The sequence below is a fragment of the Dermacentor andersoni genome, chromosome 1 (genome assembly GCF_023375885.2).
Source record: "Dermacentor andersoni chromosome 1, qqDerAnde1_hic_scaffold, whole genome shotgun sequence".
Taxonomy (NCBI): Eukaryota; Metazoa; Arthropoda; class Arachnida; order Ixodida; family Ixodidae; genus Dermacentor; species Dermacentor andersoni.
In genome coordinates this window covers 214,799,451-214,820,631 of record NC_092814.1, presented here as the reverse complement: position 1 = coordinate 214,820,631, position 21,181 = coordinate 214,799,451, and the positions used below count along the sequence as shown (strand labels likewise).

At 46.5% G+C, this 21,181-nt stretch overlaps 1 protein-coding gene across 3 annotated transcripts in view; it reads right to left on the bottom strand.

The window, feature by feature from the left end:
* Positions 1-21,181, bottom strand: part of pins (G-protein-signaling modulator pins) — a 93,637-nt gene that overhangs the window by 42,952 nt on the left and 29,504 nt on the right. For all 3 annotated transcript variants that reach the window (XM_050196222.3, XM_055063157.2, XM_050196223.3), the window contains 3 exons: positions 12,260-12,524; positions 8,449-8,515; positions 1,086-1,156 (listed from right to left, as the gene is read on the bottom strand). In XM_050196222.3, the coding sequence (XP_050052179.1) occupies positions 1,086-1,156; positions 8,449-8,515; positions 12,260-12,524 (403 nt within the window). The remainder of the gene's footprint in view (positions 1-1,085; positions 1,157-8,448; positions 8,516-12,259; positions 12,525-21,181) is intronic.

The following is a 21,181-nucleotide window of genomic DNA, read 5'->3' as shown; positions in this document are numbered from 1 at the left end:
TTTGGAATCCTGGCACATCCAGAAGATGCTGGGTAACATCACTTGTTCTTCAGGAACACTTTCCTACGTTTACTCTCAAGGTCTGCGAAAAGTGTCTGTGCGCCTGTCAAAGCACCAAAAACGCATATAAGCACTGCTATGCCTCACGCCATCTCACCCCTAAAAAAGGAGCTGGTCGGGCTTCGGAACGTCGGGTTTTTAAAGTAAATTATGGCTGGAGTTTTCGTTTTCCTTCTATTTAATTCAAGTTTCAGTATTCAGTGGGTCTCTGCTAGGGTTTTCTTCAGTGGGAAACAAAATGTGACACATATTCTTTGTTCATTTACAACTCACAACAGTCAGCACAAAAGAGCAATAGCATACCATGACAAATACACGTGATGTCAAAGCCATTATCCTTGCCAAGAGTTAGTGCTTGGCTTTTTCAAGCACAACTGTAGCGAGGCACCACTACATGGTCCAATTCATCCTCATTTCGATTGGTGATCACACACATGCCATGCATCACAATACACATGCAAGCTATACTTTAAACTGTGCCTCACATTTGCAGTTTATCTTGGCTAATACATCTAAATTAGCCATTCCAAGAGTTCTTGGATTGACTGAAAGCAACCTTACTTGTTAACAATAATAGTGTTCAGAGTTTATTTTCTGGTTGACATCTGGCATTCACTTGCTAAAAATGAGGGTGACAACAGGAGCATGAGAATCTCAAATGCATTTTTTTTTTTTCATGCAGGACTAAGTTGGGTGCACTCAAAACCAAAATTTGTATTGATCGTTCACTACAGCATCAATTCAAGAGCAATTAAAATGCCCGGTTTACACAGATGTATTTGCACTTACGAGAAAGTAGATGCAGAGAGATGCAGGAAAGTAATGTAGATTATAACATGGCGATGCTAAATGATAAGGTTAAAAAGAATTCACTGCTTCATAGGAAGATGGAAGTACCAATGATGTACAGACATATCTTATATGTTATAGGATCTCGAACATGGAGAAACAGCAATAACGGACTTTTACAACAGCGCCATAAAACTTCACAGAAAATTTGCATCATATCTATATAATGTGATTACCTTGGCATTAGAAGCAACTTGTGGTGCACTCATATCATCCATGGCACCCTTTTTAGCTTCACTTGCATCACCTGTAACACAATATATTCAGATATTTGTAACAATAAGAAAGTATACAAAGATGTTTGCACAAATATAATGCTGGCCAGTTGGCTTGGTTTGGAAAATGACATCGGAGTTCATGTGTACTGTACAAGCACATCAACTATGACAAAGTGCTTAGGTCTATTCGTAATAGAATGCATGGTAATAATTTTCTTGAATGTAATATAAATCTTGTGCATGAGATCCTTCTGACTTGCGGTAAATGTTATACATGAGAAAGCATAGTGCTTCAAAAAGATGTGTGAATACATCAATATATTTGCCAAAATGAACTGGCAGAACCTTCTTGGGTTTCCATTAGAGCACATAGTATTGCTGACCCATTTTTGATCAGGTTTGCATACTAGGAAAGTATAGTAAGCAGTGTGTACTAAAAAAGTAGGTTGTGTACATGAAGACATGCAGGTCTGGATGTGCTGCATCCTTCTTACAGGTGATAAGAACGATGTAGCAAATGCAACTGCAGTAAAACCTCCTTATAACTAAGTTGAAGAGGGAGCTACAATTGCTATGTAATATACATTTTTGCCTTTTACTGCAATATATGCCCGATGGGATATACAACTTTAACAATGCATAGAAGAAGCTGGCATTGCAATCCATGGAACCTCCACATGGCTACATACATGTGCAATGAAATTTTATAAAAGAACAGCAAAAGAACCTTAAGCGTGCACAACACACGACTTTTTAGCAGCTGACAAGACTGCCTTTACAATAGCTGCCTTCTGTTCCAATGTGATGTTCCACTTGGCTTGTCCGTAGCATTGTTAAACCGGCAAAACGGTCAAACAGCTTGCACTCCATCGTGGTCGAGCAGCACGTGGCACACAACATGGTGCACCAACTACACAGCTGATCTAATCTGATCCGCCACTCTCACATGGCTCTGTGTGAATGAGGAGGCCAACGAACCTCGCAGCACCTGCTTGGCTTGGCCGACTCGTGGCCTCTGTGATTGCGACAGTGCCGATGTGATCTTGGAGGCTACACCTAGCTGCATCAGCCTGCGTGGCATGACGCTGTGAGGTAGAGAAGTGGGTGTACTCGTCTTTCGCACCACCATGAGAAGTAGTGGCTCACCATCGCACTATATATTCAGCCTGAAAGTGCCAACATTGCTGAAGCACTTTTCCATAATGTTAAATATAGGGGTGCGTGAATACCGAATACAGATAAACCTCTATATAACGAACTTCCATATAATGAAATTCTCAATGTAACGAAGTATTTAACTTTTCATAACCTCTTGTCCATAGAACACCATGTAATTAGAACCTCAATATAACGAAGAGTGTTTGTATGCGATTTCAATATAACAAAATTTCGCTACCACAGCAAAGGAATGCCGAGACAATAAATGGGAACTTCTGCAGACACAGATGGCCAAATGATTGAATTACAAGTCATCATCATCATCATCATCATCATCAGCCTAGTTACGCCCACTGCAGGGCAAAGGCCTCTCCCATACTTCTCCAACTACCCCGGTCATGTACTAATTGTGGCCATGTTGTCCCTGCAAACGTCTTAATGTCATCTGCCCACCTAACTCTCTGCCGCCCCCTGCTACGCTTCCCTTCTCTTGGAATCCAATCCGTAGCTCTTAGTGACCATCGGTTATCTTCCCTCCTCATTACATGTCCGGCCCATGCCCATTTCTTTTTCTTGATTTCAACTAAGATGTCGTTTACCCGCGTTTGTTGCCTCACCCAATCTGCTCTTTTCTTATCCCTTAACGTTACACCCATCATTCTTCTTTCCATAGCTCGTTGCGTCGTTCTCAATTTCAGCAGAACCCTTTTCGTAAGCCTCCAGGTTTCTGCCCCATATGTGAGTACTGGTAACACACAGCTGTTGTACACTTTCCTTTTGAGGGATAGTGGCAACCTACTGTTCATGATTTGAGAATGCCTGCCAAACGCACCCCAACCCATTCTTATTCTTCTGGTTATTTCAGTCTCATGATCCGGATCCGTGGTCACTACCTGCCCTAAGTAGATGTATTCCCTTACCACTTCCAGTGTTTCGCTACCTATCGTAAACTGCTGTTCTCTTCCGAGACTGTTAAACAGTACTTTAGTTTTCTGCAGATTAATTTTCAGACCCACCCTTCTGCTTTGCCTCTCCAGGTCAGTGAGCATGCATTGCAATTGGTCTCCTGAGTTACTAAGCAAGGCAATATCATCAGCGAATCGCAAGTTGCTAAGGTATTCTCCATCGACTTTTATCCCCAATTCTTCCCACTCCAGGCCTCTGAATACCTCCTGTAAACATGCTGTGAATAGCATTGGAGATATCGTATCTCCCTGTCTGACGCCTTTCTTTATAGGGATTTTGTTGCTTTCTTTGTGGAGGACTACGGTGGCTGTGGAGCCGCTATAGATATCTTCCAGTATTTTTACATATGGCTCATCTACACCCTGATTCCGTAATGCCTCCATGACTGCTGAGGTTTCGACTGAATCAAACGCTTTCTCGTAATCAATGAAAGCTATATATAAGGGTTGGTTATATTCTGCACATTTCTCTATCACTTGATTGATAGTGTGAATATGGTCTATTGTTGAGTAGCCTTTACGGAATCCTGCCTGGTCCTTTGGCTGACAGAAGTCTAAGGTGTTCCTGATTCTATGTGCGATTACCTTAGTAAATACTTTGTAGGCAACGGACAGTAAGCTGATCGGTCTATAATTTTTCAAGTCTTTGGCGTCCCCTTTCTTATGGATTAGGATTATGTTAGCGTTCTTCCAAGATTCCGGTACGCTCGAGGTTATGAGGCATTGCGTATACAGGGTGGCCAGTTTCTCTAGAACAATCTGACCACCATCCTTCAACAAATCTGCTGTTACCTGATCCTCCCCAGCTGCCTTCCCCTTTTGCATAGCTCCTAAGGCTTTCTTTACTTCTTCTGGCGTTACCTGTGGGATTTCGAATTCCTCTAGGCTATTCTCTCTTCCACTATCGTCGTGGGTGCCACTGGTACTGTATAAATCTCTATAGAACTCCTCAGCCACTTGAACTATCTCGTCCATATTAGTAACGATATTGCCGGCTTTGTCTCTTAACGCACACATCTGATTCTTGCCTATTCCTAGTTTCTTCTTCACTGTTTTTAGGCTTCCTCCGTTCCTGAGAGCCTGTTCAATTCTATCCATATTATAGTTCCTGATGTCCGCTGTCTTACGCTTGTTGATTAACTTAGAAAGTTCTGCCAGTTCTATTCTAGCTGTAGGATTAGAGGCTTTCATACATTGGCGTTTCTTGATCAGATCTTTCGTCTCCTGCGATAGCTTACTGGTTTCCTGTCTAACGGCGTTACCACCGACTTCTATTGCGCACTCCTTAATGATGCCCATGAGATTGTCGTTCATTGCTTCAACACTAAGGTCCTCTTCCTGAGTTAAAGCCGAATACCTGTTCTGTAGTTTGATCCGGAATTCCTCTAGTTTCCCTCTTACCGCTAACTCATTGATTGGCTTCTTGTGTACCAGTTTCTTTCGTTCCCTCCTCAAGTCTAGGCTAATTCGAGTTCTTACCATCCTGTGGTCACTGCAGCGTACCTTGCCGAGCACGTCTACATCTTGAATGATGCCAGGGTTCGCGCAGAGTATGAAGTCGATTTCATTTCTAGTCTCACCATTCGGGCTCCTCCACGTCCACTTTCGGCTAACCCGCTTGCGGAAAAAGGTATTCATTATACGCATATTATTCTGTTCTGCAAACTCTACTAATAATTCTCCTCTGCTATTCCTAGAGCCTATGCCATATTCCCCCACTGACTTGTCTCCAGCCTGCTTCTTGCCTACCCTGGCATTGAAGTCGCCCATCAGTATAGTGTATTTTGTTTTGACTTTACCCATCGCCGATTCTACGTCTTCATAAAAGCTTTCGACTTCCTGGTCATCATGACTAGATGTAGGAGCGTAGACCTGAACAACCTTCATTTTGTACCTCTTATTAAGTTTCACAACAAGACATGCCACCCTCTCGTTAATGCTATAGAATTCCTGTATGTTACCAGCTATTTCCTTATTAATCAGGAATCCGACTCCTAGTTCTCGTCTCTCCGCTAAGCCCCGGTAGCACAGTACATGCCCGCTTTTTAGCACTGTATATGCTTCTTTTGTCCTCCTAACCTCACTGAGCCCTATTATATCCCATTTACTACCCTCTAATTCCTCCAATAACACTGCTAGACTCGCCTCACTAGATAGCGTTCTAACGTTAAACGTTGCCAGGTTCAGATTCCAATGGCGGCCTGTCCGGAGCCAGGTATTCTTAGCACCCTCTGCAGCGTCACAGATCTGACCGCCGCCGTGGTCAGTTGCTTCGCGGCTGCTGGGGATATGAATACAACAATCATATGAATATATGAATATATATGAATATATGAATATATGAATATATGAATACAACAATCAAATTACAAGTGGCTGCTTGCAAATGCACCTCTCAAATTGTGTGCGGCGCACAAAGAGTGACTGCCGAAGTGAAGCCACGTCATGTTCTGTATAAAGTCCAAGTGTGATAAGATGCAATCGCGCACTTTGTGCTTTAGGTGCCAGTGAAAGTGTGAGAGGGTGAGAAAGATGGTCGCTACACGCACGAGTGCCGCCTCCCAGTGCGAGCAAAGGGAAAGAGGGGGAGGGGAGCCCGAGCTTGCGGAAATGCGATCAAGCGCACGTGAGGGGCAAGGTGGGGGCCGGGGGGGTGTTAAGTTGGCGTGCTTCGCAATTTCTGGCGCGTGTCTCGGCCGTGGCTGCGCACGGCTGTAAGCGCAGCTGAGCGCATACACAGCTGCACACCCTGCTTTAGAGGTAACCTGCCGTGTGTGGCAAGAGTGGGCGTGCCGAGACGGAGTGGCATCACGTAAGCTGTCTTCCTGCGCGTTTAGTATTGAACGTTGCGTAATCTGAAGTTTTGGTGACCTGTTGGAGCGAGAGGGAGACTAAGCATTCACTTCCCACTGCCGGCACTTTTCATGATAGCGTCGTCCCAGTGCAGGTGATGCTACCAGCTGCGGGGGCAGAGAGCACCCGAAACCGTGGCTGGCTTTACATAATTCATACCACATATGTGAAGATATCGTCGACGTGGCATAAAACTATCATTCATAGCTGACTCCTAAATTAATAAAAATTAATTGTTTTCTCATTCAACTTTGTTTTCGATTGCCTGATAATTCGGGAAATTCTGCGGCCCCTTTCAGTGTATGAAAAATAAATCAGCAACTGTACTTATTTGCATAAAAGGTCAATTTCAATACAACGAAATTTTGATATAACGAAGCAAGTTGCCAATTTTACCTACTTCATTATATGGAGGTTTAACTGTATATTTTGAATTGAAGAAAAAAAAAAGAAAGAAATTAAATTATGGGGTTTTACGTGCCAAAACCACTTTCTGATTATGACGCACGCCGTAGAGGAGGACTCCGGAAATTTCAACCACCTGGGGTTTTCTACCGTGCACCTAAATCTAAGTACACGGGTGTTTTCGCATTTCGCCCTCCTCGAAATGCGGCCGCCGTGGGGAAAAAAAAAAAAAGGAAAAGAAAGAAAGAAAAGGAAAAGTAAGAAAAGCTGAATATATAATCGAATATTGAATATCAAAATTTTTTTTTAAAAGCTAACCAATGTTAGGCAAAAGAAACGTGCTTAAGATGCTTGGGCGTCCCCTAGAATTGCATAACAAGAATGTAGCAAGCCATCAGTAACTTAGGTACATAGAAATCAAGATATACACTACGGTCTACTCTTGTTAACCTTTTGAGGGTCAAGTTTTTGCATATTATTTATTGCAGATTTAAAATCTTCAGATTGACTCATCTCGAAAAACATTTCCTGGAATTTTTTTAGAGTGACTATAAACCGACAAAAAATATTTTCCATAGGTAAACATGCATTGTTTATTCATGAATACAGATGGGCTCCCACATGGCTCACTTAATTACCCAATAGCCCTCAGGCCCCAGCAGCTGTGGAGCACCTGACCAAGGCGGCGGTCAAACCTGTAACGCAGCAGAGGGTGCTAAGAATCTCTGGACCTGCATAGGCTGCCAATGCAAAATGACCCTGGCAACCTTTAACACCTGAACTCTGTTGAATGAGGCTACCTTAGCAGGAATCTTTGAGGAACTATCCGACATTGTTTGGGATATCATTGGCCTTATTGAGATTACAAGAACTGGTGAGGCTGACACATTGCTAAATAACGGCCATGTCCTCTGCCATAAAAGTCTCCCTTATAAGAAGCAATACGGGGTAGGATTCCTAATCCATAAGGACATAACACGCAACATTGACGAATTCTACAGCATTAACAAGAGGGTAGCAGTAGTCGTAATCAAATTTAATAAGAGGTATAGATTAAAGGCAGTACAAGCCTACGCTCCAACATCCAGTCACGACGATGAGGAAGTAGATCAGTTTTACGAAGATGTTGAATTAGCGATGAGAAAAGTGCAAACTCGGTATACAGTAGTAATGGGTGACTTCAATGCGAAAGTTGGGAAAAAGCAGGCGGGTGAACAGGCAATTGGCAACTACGGCGTCGATTCTAGAAACGCTAGAGGAGAGATGCTGGTATAATTCTCAGAAAGCAATAAGCTGAGAATAATGAACACCTTTTTCAGGAAACGTAACAACAGAAAGTGGACCTGGAAAAGCCCTAATGGTGAAACAAGAAATGAAATTGATTTCATACTTTCTGCCAATCCCAGCAAAGTGCAGGATGTAGAAGTGATAGGTAGGGTAAAGCGCAGTGCTCATAGGTTAGTGAGGGCTACGATTCACCTCGATTTGAACAGAGAAAGAGTAAAATTGGTCAAGAAAAAAAACAGGTCAACTTAGGCTGGTACTTGCAAACAAATATGCAGCCTTAGAACAGAGCGATGATGATGATGATGATGACATAGAGGTAATGGATGAAACCGTAACGAGGCTGGCTTCAGAGGCAGCAATTGAAGTGGGAGGCAAGGCACCAAGGCAACAAGTAGGCAAGCTCTCGTAAGTAACAAAGGACTTAATAAAGAAAAGACCTAGACAGTCTGAATCATAACCATTGTCATACTGTCACTCCAGGCAGACAAAGGTAGTCAACACATGCACCGTACATGCATGTAATACATGTATGTAGCTAGTAAATAGCATTAATCAGCGTTGAAACACCATAGTTGTCTGGCTATACCAATAAAACAGTACCAACAGCAAACAAAATACACTGCCCTACAGTGTTCAACAAACAGAGGAACTACCTTCAAGAACTTGCTTCAGGTCTGCAATGCTCATCTGTGCTGTTGCTTGGCCTACTTTGTCTCCGAGCTGGCAAGGAGGACAAACAAAAACCAACATGCTTTGGTGAGTAGAACAGGGCTCTATGCACTAATGACACTAAATCCGGTTAACAGAAAGTGCAGAAAATGCATAAGTTCGGTCACACAGATTTCGGTGCAATAGAAAGCTTGCTTTGAAGCAGCAAATCAACCTTTGGAGTGGCTAATAGGCACACATTTTTGTAAGCATCTAGTACAGTAGTGTGTATTACTATGTTTTTAAAAGAGAATCACACATGCACATACGTTTTTCATCTTTTCATGATCCAAGGAGGATCATTTGCACTTATTTCCATTTTTTTCAAGCATGCTTTCCTCAATTCTTATATGGTAGTGTACGAGACAAGAGCAAGCAAAGCTAAAGCTCACATTTTAGAACTGAGAGTACGCACTAAATAAATTAAATTATACACAAGCTTAAGAGTGTGATGTCACAAAGTTACAGCGGTACTGCTGCCACAGTCAAACATTACTGAAAAAGATTAAGTTTTTCTGGCATGAATTGTCTTGGAAAGCAAGATTAACAGATGTGGCCAAGTTTGGAAAGGTTCCCTTTCAATGATAGTTGTTCAAAGCAGAGACCAGTGGATAAGTTAGGTAGGGTTTTATCACACAAGAGCAACAGAGGCTATGATGCGGCAACCACAAGGTGAATAAAGAGGGAAGTATCAATGTAGTCTGCTTTTTTTTGGCTGTACTACAGTCGACCGGTTTTAACAATGTATGGGATATAATAATTAGCAGCAGATACACTGTCAACTTTTTTATGCATCCTATGATGAAATAAACCACTTACTACAATGCTCTCATGCAGCGTTATTGGTGATAATAATTAAATCTAGCTAGTGGATATGTGTACAAAAGGAAAAAAGAAGCCAAATCCTAAAGAAAAGGAAGAAAAAAAAGAAAGAAATGGAAAAAAATACGAGCCACCACATTTACCTGCATGTGGCACACCTTTACCACACCCACCTTTCTGCCATGCAACTCACTCGGCATGCCTTTGTCGCATCTCCCTATACATCGCATGTTTCGCGTGCCCCTCTCCCATCTCCGATTCACCCTTGTGATACACGAGTATACTGCACTAACGTGGGGAGGCAGAAGGGAGACTGGAGAGGGGTACACAAGGCCCGCAATGCATAGGGCAATGCGACGAAAGTGTGCCGTGCGGGGAACGTGGCAAAAGAAGGGTGCAGCGGATTGCGATATTTTTTTTAAAAATTTTTTGCACTCGATCTTGCATTTTTCTTTGAAGCGCAGACACCCACAAGCCATATTTAATTGTTATAGCCAGTAATGCAGCATGGGAACATTGTAGTCCAGGCTGCTCATTGTTACTTCAGAATATTGTTAAAACTGGTAACACTACAAGTTAGTTCACCTGTACTTCTTTCTGTACAATTAAAATGTTTGGATGTTTGTCACCTCTGCTTTTATTGAGCAACCTGATTATAACTATGGGATTTTCTTAGCACTTGAATATTGTTATAAGTGGGTTCAACCGCATGCCCGTTTGTTTACAAATGTGCAGCTTGTCTGTTGATGCACAAGTCTCCAACAGTTTGCAATGACAAATGCACACGTTTTTACATGCTGTCAGCTGCTCTAAATGAGTAAGCGACCCACAAGCACCGAGGCACAATGCTTTGTGCTTGACTATCAGTGCGATTTAAATAGTTGCAATAGACAATGGTACCTTGACAGGTGTAGAGCTTCGGCCTTGTTGCCAAGACACACTGAAGACCATTCAAGCGCAATAAAAGAGATGGACAAGTAAGTGTGTTTCTGTCCACTTGCTTGTACACGTCTTTCATTGCATCTGAACTTTCCTCAGGCAATGGTTTCAACTGTGGAGAAACTGATACCCGATGAAGGTAATTGATGGCAACCTTTTGCACAGGTCAAGCTAGCCTTACTACTATGGTATGCTGTATCCGTCAAATGCCAACAATCACAACTTGCACGCTGCTCATCAACATGCCAGGCAACAGCTGCACAACAGTGTGTGCCACCTTTCCTAAATTACAAAATGTGGTGTTAAGTCTTCTATCCATCATCCTCAGCTTTAACAAGCATTGTGCTTTGTTCAGTATGCAGTAAATGGCTTTCGAGGCCTCGTGGTGCATTATCTTATCACAGTTACAGTGCAACTACTTGTCTGTTCTCACTTAGAAACTGGTAGTACAGTAATGTGAAACCAAATGATGAAATTCAAGCATGTGTTATTTTTTAAATGAAAGATGGCAAAAATGACCTCTGGGCAGACAGTGGGTGCAAATTAGTATTCAGATTTTGCCAAAACGTACAGCTCAGACCACTTGTAACGTAACCGCTTATAGTGCAGGATCGGATATACCTAACTCCCTTTTAACTTCCCATAGAACTCAATGTATATGCATGCCATTTATAAAGCAGCCGAGCGAGACAGAACACTGGTTATAATGCAGTTACTCGAAAACCCCACAGACAAGAGAGGCAGAAAGTGTGCTTTTCAACGAGGTGCACCGGCTGATGGGAGAGCGACGCAAAGGAGGAGGAGACGCGGAGTGAGCAAACGAACAAAGAATGATTGGGTGGAAGGGGGCAGGAAAAGAAAAATGTCACGGCAGCGGTCTGGCATGCATGGGGGTTGCCTAGGCAACAGAGAAGCCTTTTGCTGTCACCATGAGATTTTCTCGGACATGGATGGAGTCGCAAAAATGTCTGAATTATTGGGCAGGCTGGAAAAATGAATTTCGATGGTAAGATCAAGTTGATGTTTCATTACAATTCCAGCATCACGGAAAAATCTGTCGAGGGTGTAAGCACGTTTCGTGTTCATCGGTTGCAATGGATACGTGTCATTACGAAGTACAGATATTGCGCATGCAACCTCGACTCCGCAACGCTGTCGGCTTAAACCATGTTCCCCAAATTCATCAGTTCAGAATGTTGCCTACACGAGCGTTTGCTGTTTCTACCAGTACATGCACATACAAACTTTTGCTATATGCATTCACGATAGTTACCTGCTGGTCGCCTGTGAATCCTGCTTCATATGCGCTGCCATCAGTGCAGCCTGTGTACATCACCTTGCATCAGAACTCTGTGTTTTCGTCTACAGGTACCAACGTATATATATCAAGGGCGAGCTTCTCGCAACAGCATGCCGCCCGACACTCCCACTGGCTAAACATAACCAGTGCTGTCTCGTCGGGAGTCAGCAGCCACAGTTGCTGTTTGGCGCAGTCAATGAAATAAATGCTTCGCAATGACTGTACGGCATTTAGGCAGCGGAGGAATCATCTCTGTAAAGAAAGTGCAGGCATATGTGCCATCCTATGCTTGAATTCCCAGACAAATGCAGCTGATTGGTCTACGTGTTTTGCATGTGTACAGATTTTGAAAAAATGTTTTTTTTTATAGTGCAGTACTGCTTATGGTGCAGAAATTCAACTCCAGCAACTTACGTTATAAGTGGTCTATTCTGTAGCAAATATAAGCTATGGGTGCACTTTGACGCAACTGGCAAAGCAAATCATATCATTGTTCACAACTACCAAATTAGACAATACATGGCAAAGGTAATGAATCTATTTGCAATACACAATTAAGCAAGCTTTTTTTTTTTTTTCACTGCATCTTTAATATACAGGTCACAATGCAGCTGTGATGACTAAACTCATTTTTCGCAAAAGCCATGCATTGCCTGAGAACCAGTCACAGCTGCAAAGTCCTCACAACAACTTACCTCCTGAGAAACATGCAGGTGCCGGGTGGCATAGTGGAGAGCCTCTTTGTGGTCACCCAGAGAGCAATGTGCATTGCACAAACTCCAATATGCACGTCCTTCACCAACTCTGTCCCCGAGTTCTTCAGCAATCTGGAGGTGCTTCAAATGAAATTCTATGGCTTGCTCAAAGTCACGTAATAGAGTGTATGTGTTTCCCAAGCTATAGCAGGCCTGGGCCTCAACTGCCCGATCTCCAAGTTCTTTGGCCAAGTGGTAAGTCTTCCTGAAAAAGAAAAAGAAAAAAAAATGACTCGCCACCTTGACCCTGCAAAAGTGGATGTCCAGCAAAGCTTCGAAAACCACAACTGCTGTGGGGGGGTATGCAACGATTTATTGCTTTAAAGCAATGGTAGAGTAATGATAATTTAGAGTAACAGTAGCAAAGGTAATTTTGACATCACGCCACCGCTGGTTGTATTGCCATTTCTTTTTCCCTTTGCTACAAGCTGCCGTCGCTGCAGCAGCTTGTGCAACAGTAATCTTTAGCAGGAAACGTATGCGGGGAGCGCTACGTGCTTTGCATTGTTATCAGGAGCGCCTTATCATCGATTATGTGATTCAGATGCTTGTTTTCTGCTTGTTCTTTACAGAAAATAATGGTGTTCTGTAGGTTGTACATGCGATTCCAAAGAATGTATGCAGTTTTCGCTTCACTCTGCCGAGTGCTTGAAGCCTGCTTCACCTCTGCAGCAGGTCGGCCCGGTATTTCACTACCTCCAGAATCGGCCAACTTTTTTGCTCACAGACAGACACGAAAAATGCCGACCAACGAGAGGCTAACAGCTTCGCTGTAAAAAGATGTACACAACAGAGGCACCAGTGCACCCAGTGGCACTCAGTAACAATTATACAAGTCTAAAAATCGAATTAGGCAGTTTAAGCTTCCAATGCAACTCACAAGCTACAAGACATGCCGTAGTGGTGGGCTCCGGATAAATGCAACCACAAGAAGTTTTATATGCGCACCTTATTCTAAGTACATGAGAATTTTTGCATTCCACTCCCATCAGAATGCAGCTGCTATGGCAGGAGCTGAACGCGCAATCTCGCACTCAGCAGCAGAAAGCCATGGCCACAAAGCCTTCGCAGTGGGTTCATGAAAGTGAAATATTAAAAGGGCCCTGAAGCAACTTTTCGATCCCCAGATTAGCCTCGATAGAGCCGTTGTCTTGGAGAGTAAAAACAACCACCGGCAACGGATTCTTTTGGAGTCCTGGCGCATCAAAAAGATGTGGGGAACCTCGATCATTGATCAGGAACACTTCCCAGTGTTTGCTACAAGGACTGCACAAAGCCTCCAAGCACCTGTTGGAGCTAAAAAATGCATATAAGTACGACTATGCTACACACCATCTCACCCCTGAAGAAGGAGACAATCGGGCTCCGAAATGTCGGGTTGTAAAATAAAATTTGGTTAGTTTCTTTATTGTTTAATTCAGTTGTTCCCAACCGGGCACATCTCTGCCGAATGTTCACCTTCGATCCTTAACACTTCCTTATCCATGCCTACAACCACCGATAGCCCGTTATCGATGGTCCTAACTTCAAATTTTGCCGCGCTCGGGGCACTTTCAGACAGCTAGTGTTATCCAGCGCCTAAAAGAGGAACTATTTTTCTAGTTTTGCTTTCGTGTTTCTTTTTTTCACCACGGGGAGACTTCTGAATTGGCTGAACGCGGGCATGACAAGCGCTTGTAGCTTCCGACATGGCGTCGACGTCGCTCACAGATGCCCTTTGGAAACGGCGAATTTCAACAGATTTCGATGAGTCCGCGTGAGAATTTGTTTATAGTGGTAGATGCAAAGACTTGGAAGACGATTTTGATTCATCGAAATTCAGCACAGACGGCAAAAGTGCACCAGATAGTGCCAAACGCCAACAGGTATCCGCTGGCAGGTTTCTTTTTCTACTCCGAACCGTTTCGTCGCTGCCACACTCAGATTTGAAGATATCCGGTGTGTTCTAAAAGTCACAGTTCTTACCTGCAGGGTGTCAACATCACTTGAGCAGGACCACTTGCCGGTGGTCGCACAAAGAATGTAGCTTTGCACACATTCACAGCCATTGCACACATTCACAGCCATTTATCTTACTGCGTATCAGCCTGGGGAAACACATACCTCGCTCACCTCAGCCAACTTCAACGCCTGCAGAATCAGGCGCTTCGTCTCATGACTTTCAGCCATTTTCTATCCAATTCTACGCCACTTTATTGCCGTTTAAACATTCATCCTCTTCACCTGCTTTTTCAGTTCAAGTTAACAATCGTGATCTATAAGTTATTTCGCAATATTGCACATATAGATGGCTTTGTTGCTGAAACGTTTGTGAATACTAACACTACTAGGTTCTCTGAACTCGACAATCGTCTTTTACCTAAAGTGCGCACAAACTATGGTAAGTTCACTACCACATTTGCGGGAATAAAACTGTGGAATTCAATTCCACATACCATTAAATCATCCCCCACAGAGCATACATTCAAGAAGCAAGTCAAGAAATATTTTATGCAGCAACTCTCTTCATCCTAACTGACTTTTGTGATTGTAATAATATTTCACTTGGCTATTGTACTACGTTATATTACTCCTACTTTTATTGTGTTGTAAATTTGCATTACTTGTTCACTACAGAAGTTTTCTTCGAAATTTTTGTTTTACTAAACAGCTTTATATTCTTGTTTTTCACACTGTTCCTTATTTTTATGAAATTGTTTGTATTGTCACCGTAACCAATGCTTGATCTGTATCTTGTTTTTTTATTTTGTTCATGTATGGGAGTCCCCCTGACAGTTTCTAACTTTGGGACTCCCTGTGTAGTGCTATTTCTGTATCCAATTCTTTGTAAAACTCGCATCGCTGCTGAATAAACTTGAAAAGGAATAGCGGGCGCCGTTAAAGGTGCCAGCCTCTCCTTCAGTTCAGTTACTTTGCACAAGAATGTAGCTGAAAGTGGCCCTCGGCATTGCGCAATTATTGCGCTGCAGGCTGGTGGTCGGATTAGTGCCAAAGTGACAATGAAAAATCTTAGAGAATAACATGTGTGTGCAACTTTGCTACAAACTTGGCAAAACTTTCACAGAGACATTTAAATTGCTTAGCCAAGCATACAGGGAGGTTTGTATGTCTTGTACTCAGCGCTACGAGTGGTTTGAGCATTTTGAACGTGGCAGAATGTTGGTCGGTGACGATCCCAAGCATGGACGACCTCCCACATCAACAGATGATGATCATGTCGAGAGAGTTTGTGCTACGATCCGTGGAAATCATCGTTTAGCTGTTCAAGAAGTTGCTGACCAAGTGGACAGCAGCGTAGGATCACGCCCAGGGCTGGGTGTGATCCAGGTGATGATCTCGTCACCTATGGTCTGCGCACAGTGGAAGACATCGTGGAGGATGTATCGTCGCAGCCTCGAATTTCGACCAGTAACAATGAAGACGAGTGCCAAAATGGTGATGACCAACCACCGTCGGCAGCCGAAACTATGCACGGTCTCGATATTGTCACAATCCACCCCGGGTCGTGAACAAGGGAGGGCTTCTGGCACCCTCCGATAGCCGGACGCTCCGCAGCGTGGTGGTGCTGAATGATTACTGACCGGCGAGCTGCCGTGCTCGTCGGTGTTTATTGTGGTGTGGGTGACCACTGTTGCCTGCCGAGCTATAGCAGGCCGCCGAGCTTGGCGGGTGAACCAAGATTATGTCCGAGGGGGCGTCACCTACTAGCTACAACCCCTCACCCCCAGTTTGTTAAATAAAAAAAAAAAAAACGTCCAAGTTCAAACAAATGTCCAAGTTCAACAAACGTCCAAGTTCAACAAACGTCCAAGTTCACACTATGAGGCTCTGCCTCTACCCTAGCTGGGTCGACGGTGCCTGCTACCCAGGCGAGTAACGGTCTGGTGGCCTCCGCCGTCGAGTACTCCGCCTGGGCACCGGTGTTGACGGGTCGGGTGTGGCAACGCCGGGTGCTGCCTGAGCCAGCCTTGCTCCATCCGGAGGGTCCGTAGTGGTCGGCCTCGTGAGTGGTGCCGAGCTCGACACCGGTCCAACGGGTGCCGCACCACTGGCTACGGTTGCCGCCTCCGAGGTAGGTGGTACTCCGCTAGAAGCGACTGGTGCTGCCGCTAGTCCTCCTGCGGGCTGGAACTCAGTGGCAGTTGAGGGTGCTGGCCAGGTCCCGAGGCGAGGTCTGACATGGTCGGCGTGTCTATGCCACATGGCCCCATCTGGCATGCGGACGAGCAGCGATGAGGCGCTGGCAGGAGACACCACCTGTCCGGCAGACCAGGGTGGGCCAGGACGGAAGTTCCTGGCGACAACTGGAGCTCCCGACTCTGGCAAAGGCCCGGGACGGCACCCTTGGTCAGCAGCCAGCTTCTGCTTCTCTGATTGAGCCTTGCGCAGCTTGCGCTTGCTGCGGGAGACCTCGCTTTTGAGCTGCCTGTTGCGGCTCTGCAGGCTCGTTATAATGTGCCGCATCTCCCGGTTGATTGGCTGAGCCTGCTCGCTGGACACCGACGACGCCTCAAACTCAGTGCGTAGATTCTCGTACTCTCGACGAATCTGCGCGATGTTGTCCTCGAGGCGGATGACCTCCGAGTGAAGCTTCTTCTGGACAACGAGCTCCTCGCTTTCCATCTGCTCAATGTGGCGAAGGTGTGCATTTTTGGCTGTCGACAGCAAGGAGCGACACTCGTCCAGCTGAGTCTTGAGTTGCATGCTCTCGTTGTACAGCACGGAGAACTGGCTCTGCAGGCACTTGTACTCTGCCGTGCTCACCACCAGGCTCTCGGGCAGCGACCGCAGCTCTATCTGCAGCCGCTCCACCGTCTTCAGGGCCTCCTTGTGGTCAAGCTGAAGCTGCTCCAGCTCCAGCAGCCGTGCCGATGCCAGCTCCCGCTGTTCCTCTAGCTGGCTCTGCAGGTCCTCCAAGCGCAGGGAGGCTGCTCCGCCACCACCGCCACAGCCCCCAAAATCCACATGTAGGCGGGACCAGGGTCTCTGTGGGAACGGCCAGGGGGTGCTTTCCACATTACGCGAGGCTCGCTGATGCTCCTGGCAGATTTGGCAGCTCTGCATCACATGCAAGCTGGCTTCCGGGTACTCTGGCAGACGAATGCCCAGTACATGAATCCAGTTTCGGCCCAGCAGCGTCGGCGACGACCCCTTCGTTAAGTAAAGGGGAAGGGTTGCCTCCCTGTCGCCAAAGCGAACGCTGACCTGTGCCTGACCCTGGACCTGGGAGAGTTGCCCGGAGTAGCTGCGCAGCATCACACCCGAAGCCTCGACGGACACGCCGGGGAAAGTCCGCTTGAAGAGCTTCCCGGCCATTACAGACACGCTGGCCCCCGTGTCCAGCTCCATGGAAATGGGGTGCCCGCAGATTTCGACGGTCAGCATGTATGGCGGCACAGACGACGGTACAAAGCCTGTGTGCCACATGTCGAAAATCGGCAGGTCCTCGGCCACAACGTGGAGCCTGGCCGCGGAAGAACTTGAGCTTGCTGCCGCATGCCTCCGCCGCGTACCCTTGCGACGGCTACCCTGGCCGCGGGCTTGTGTTGTACCTGGGCTTGAATCTGGCTGCTGCTTGCTGTTCGTCCTCCCACTTCGGCATACACGTGCCAGGTGCCCAGTTTTCCCGCACGTAAAGCATTGTGCTTGAGAGAACTGGCACTGTGAAGGGAAGTGGGCACCACCACAGCGACCGCAGGTACTGCCCTTTGTCGCGAATTTGTTGACCGCCGCTTCCGCCGACGGTGAGCCAGTCGCACGGGAAATCTCGCCGGCGTCCTTGGCGGCAGCTTCCATTGCCAGCGCTGCCTTCACGGCGTCATCCAGCGACGGGTCGGGAAGCTCCAGGAGTCGCGTCTGCATGGCGGGGTTGTTGATTCCGCAGACGAAACGGTCCCGGAGCAGCGAGTCCAGTTGGTCCCCGAAGGTGCAGGCACTCGCTAACCCTCATAGCGCAGCAACGAATTGCCCGAGGGTCTCTCCTTCCCGGCGGCTCCGGTTGTTGAAGCGGAAACGCTCCATTAGCGTGGACGGTGCTGGGTTAAAATGCGAGCGCGGTATGGCAAGCAGCTCACCCAGCGTCTTAACGTGCGGCGTGGCTGGCTTGAGAAGGTCGAGCAGGAGGCTGAAGACGCGGGTCCCGCAGCTGGCCAGGAAAATGTCCCGCTGTTTGGCCTCGGGTGTGTCGTTTGCCCGGAAGAACACGTGGACTTGCTCCTCGTAAATTTGCCAGGCGGACCCATCTCCCTCGAACGGCTCGAGCCTTCCGTACAGCGGCATGGCGACAGCAACGGGGGGCGGTGTTTCGCCGCTCGCGGCAGCGTGGGACGCTCCGTAGGTACTCGTCGCCAGAGTCACGAGGATCCCATCCTCGTCGCCAGTGTCACGAGGATCCCATCCTCGTCGCCAGTGTCACAATCCACCCCGGGTCGTGAACAAGGGAGGGCTTCTGGCACCCTCCGATAGCCGGACACTCCGCAGCGTGGTGGTGCTGAATGATTACTGACCGGCGAGCTGCCATGCTCGTCGGTGTTTATTGTGGTGCGGGTGACCACTGTTGCCTGCCGAGCTATAGCAGGCCGCCGAGCTTGGCGGGTGAACCAAGATTATGTCCGAGGGGGCGTCACCTACTTGCTACAGATATTCTGCGGCGTGCTGCTACCGGGCGGGAACGGCATCCGGCCGGACGGCCAGGAGCATAATAACGCCCACACAAGAACGGGAACACTGCGCCCATTTATTCAGTGACAGCCCTTTGTTCAGACGTTCTCAAGCCGCTCCGGCACGTGTGATGACGTCGGTCTCGCGCCACGGTGAACGCAGTTTTCTGTGTCTTCGTTGTCGTTTTCACTTTGCAGCACTCTTCCCTCCTTAAGGTGAGTACCGCTGTATGGATTTTCGTATACGGGTCGAACTACAAAGAACAGCTGGTTGAGCCTCTTCTGGTAGCGTCGGTACACCAGCTGGTTGATCTTGCGAAGGTTCTGCCGGCACAGGACTGTATCAAGGACGGACTTGATCTATGCGACGCTGAAGCTCACCCCCTGCCGTTTCAATGGTGATCATTCGGGATCCTCTTCTTTCTTTCATTGTGGCTGGCAACCACCTTTCTCCCTCTCCGAAGTTGCGAGCCCAAACAGGAGTGCCCAGGTTCAGCTTGTTTTCTTGATCTGCCTGTGGACAGATAGGAAAGGTTACGGGTGGTGGAAGGCATGTGTCCAACCGAGAACGGATCTGGTATCCCAAAAGTCTTTGAGACGGTGATCGTCCATCATCCAGGGGCGTTCTACGGTAGCTAAAGAGCAGTTTAGCCAATTGCTCAGACAAGTCACCTGACCTAACCTTCTTGAGGCCATCTTTCAGCGTCCGCACAGCGCGTTCAGCAAGCCTGTTCGATTGGGGGTGATAGGGTGCCATACGAAAGTGCTTTATGTTATTTCCTGTCAGAAACTTCGTGAAAGTCTCTGACGTGAACTGAGTTCCGTTGTCTGTCACAATGGTTCTTGGTATGCCCAGCCTGCTGAAGATTTCACGCAAGGATGTAACTGTCGATTGTGCTGTGGCATGACGCACTGGAATTGCTTCGATCTATTTTGAATGTGAATCTATGGCCACTAGGATCATGGTGTTATTCACTGGACCACCATAATCCAAATGGACATGTGACCAATTCTCGTGCGTTAGTGGCCAGCTTACTGGTATTTTCGCCGGTGGCATCGCGCTTGCTTGTATGCATGTAGTACAATCCCATCCTCGTCGCCACTGTTATAACTCAACTGTTATGACTGCTACCGGGCGGGAACGGCATCCGGCCGGACGGCCAGGAGCATAATAACGCCCACACAAGAACGGGAACACTGCGCCCGTTTATTCAGTGACAGCCCTTTGTTCAGACGTTCTCAAGCCGCTCCGGCACGTGCGATGATGTCGGTCTCGCACCACGGCGAACGCGGTTTTCTGTGTCTTCATTGTCGTTTTCACTTTGCAGCACACTACAGCTCAGTTCTTCAGCTTCCGAAATTCTCTGCTGGCCGACCTCGCGGAGAAGAAGACGCAGAAGGACATACCGTATTTACTCGCATAATGATCGCACTCGCGTAATGATCGCACCCCTGAATTTTGTCGTCAAAATTCGATTTTTTTAATTTCCCGCGTAATGATCGCACCCCGAACTTGCCGCAGCGATATGTCGTGTGCCAAGTCTAGCTAATAATGATTGCGCTTACCATCTGTTGAATGCTACGCGAACGACTATTCGAGACGAACCAGGCGGTCTGCACGCACCAAACACTCTTAAGTAGATGCCTCATTTCATTACTTTCATCACTTTCCGCACTTCCATGACAAAAAGAGGTACAACCAAACTTTCCTTTATTATGTGTAGGCTTTATAATGGTTGTGGTCAACAACAAAAAAGGCGCCTTTCGATTCTTCTCATCTGCACTCGTGGGCAAGCAACAAATCGCAAGCGAACGATAGTAGCCACGTTTACACTGATACGTTAAAAGTGTACCTTATTCATACACCAACGCTTGTAACACAGCTAAGATATTCACCCACCCTTAACGCAAACGTGCGGTATTAGGATAGTAGTGAAGACAGATGCAGCAGTTTCCGCAGCATGCCCGTCCTGTGTTCCTATGTCACTGGCAGCTAAGCGCGCCCATCTGTTTCTGTCCCCTCAAAGTGGACATGGCTACGTTATTGCCGCAAACTTGCCGATATTAACGATATTATTCATTACTGATACGGAAAAAACTGTTTCAATGCATGTAACGTACTCACGAGAAGAAAAAGAAAAATCGCGTTCGGCGCTTTCGGCTTGCTCAGCCGGCCGCCATTTTTGTTTTGGTGTCCCGCACC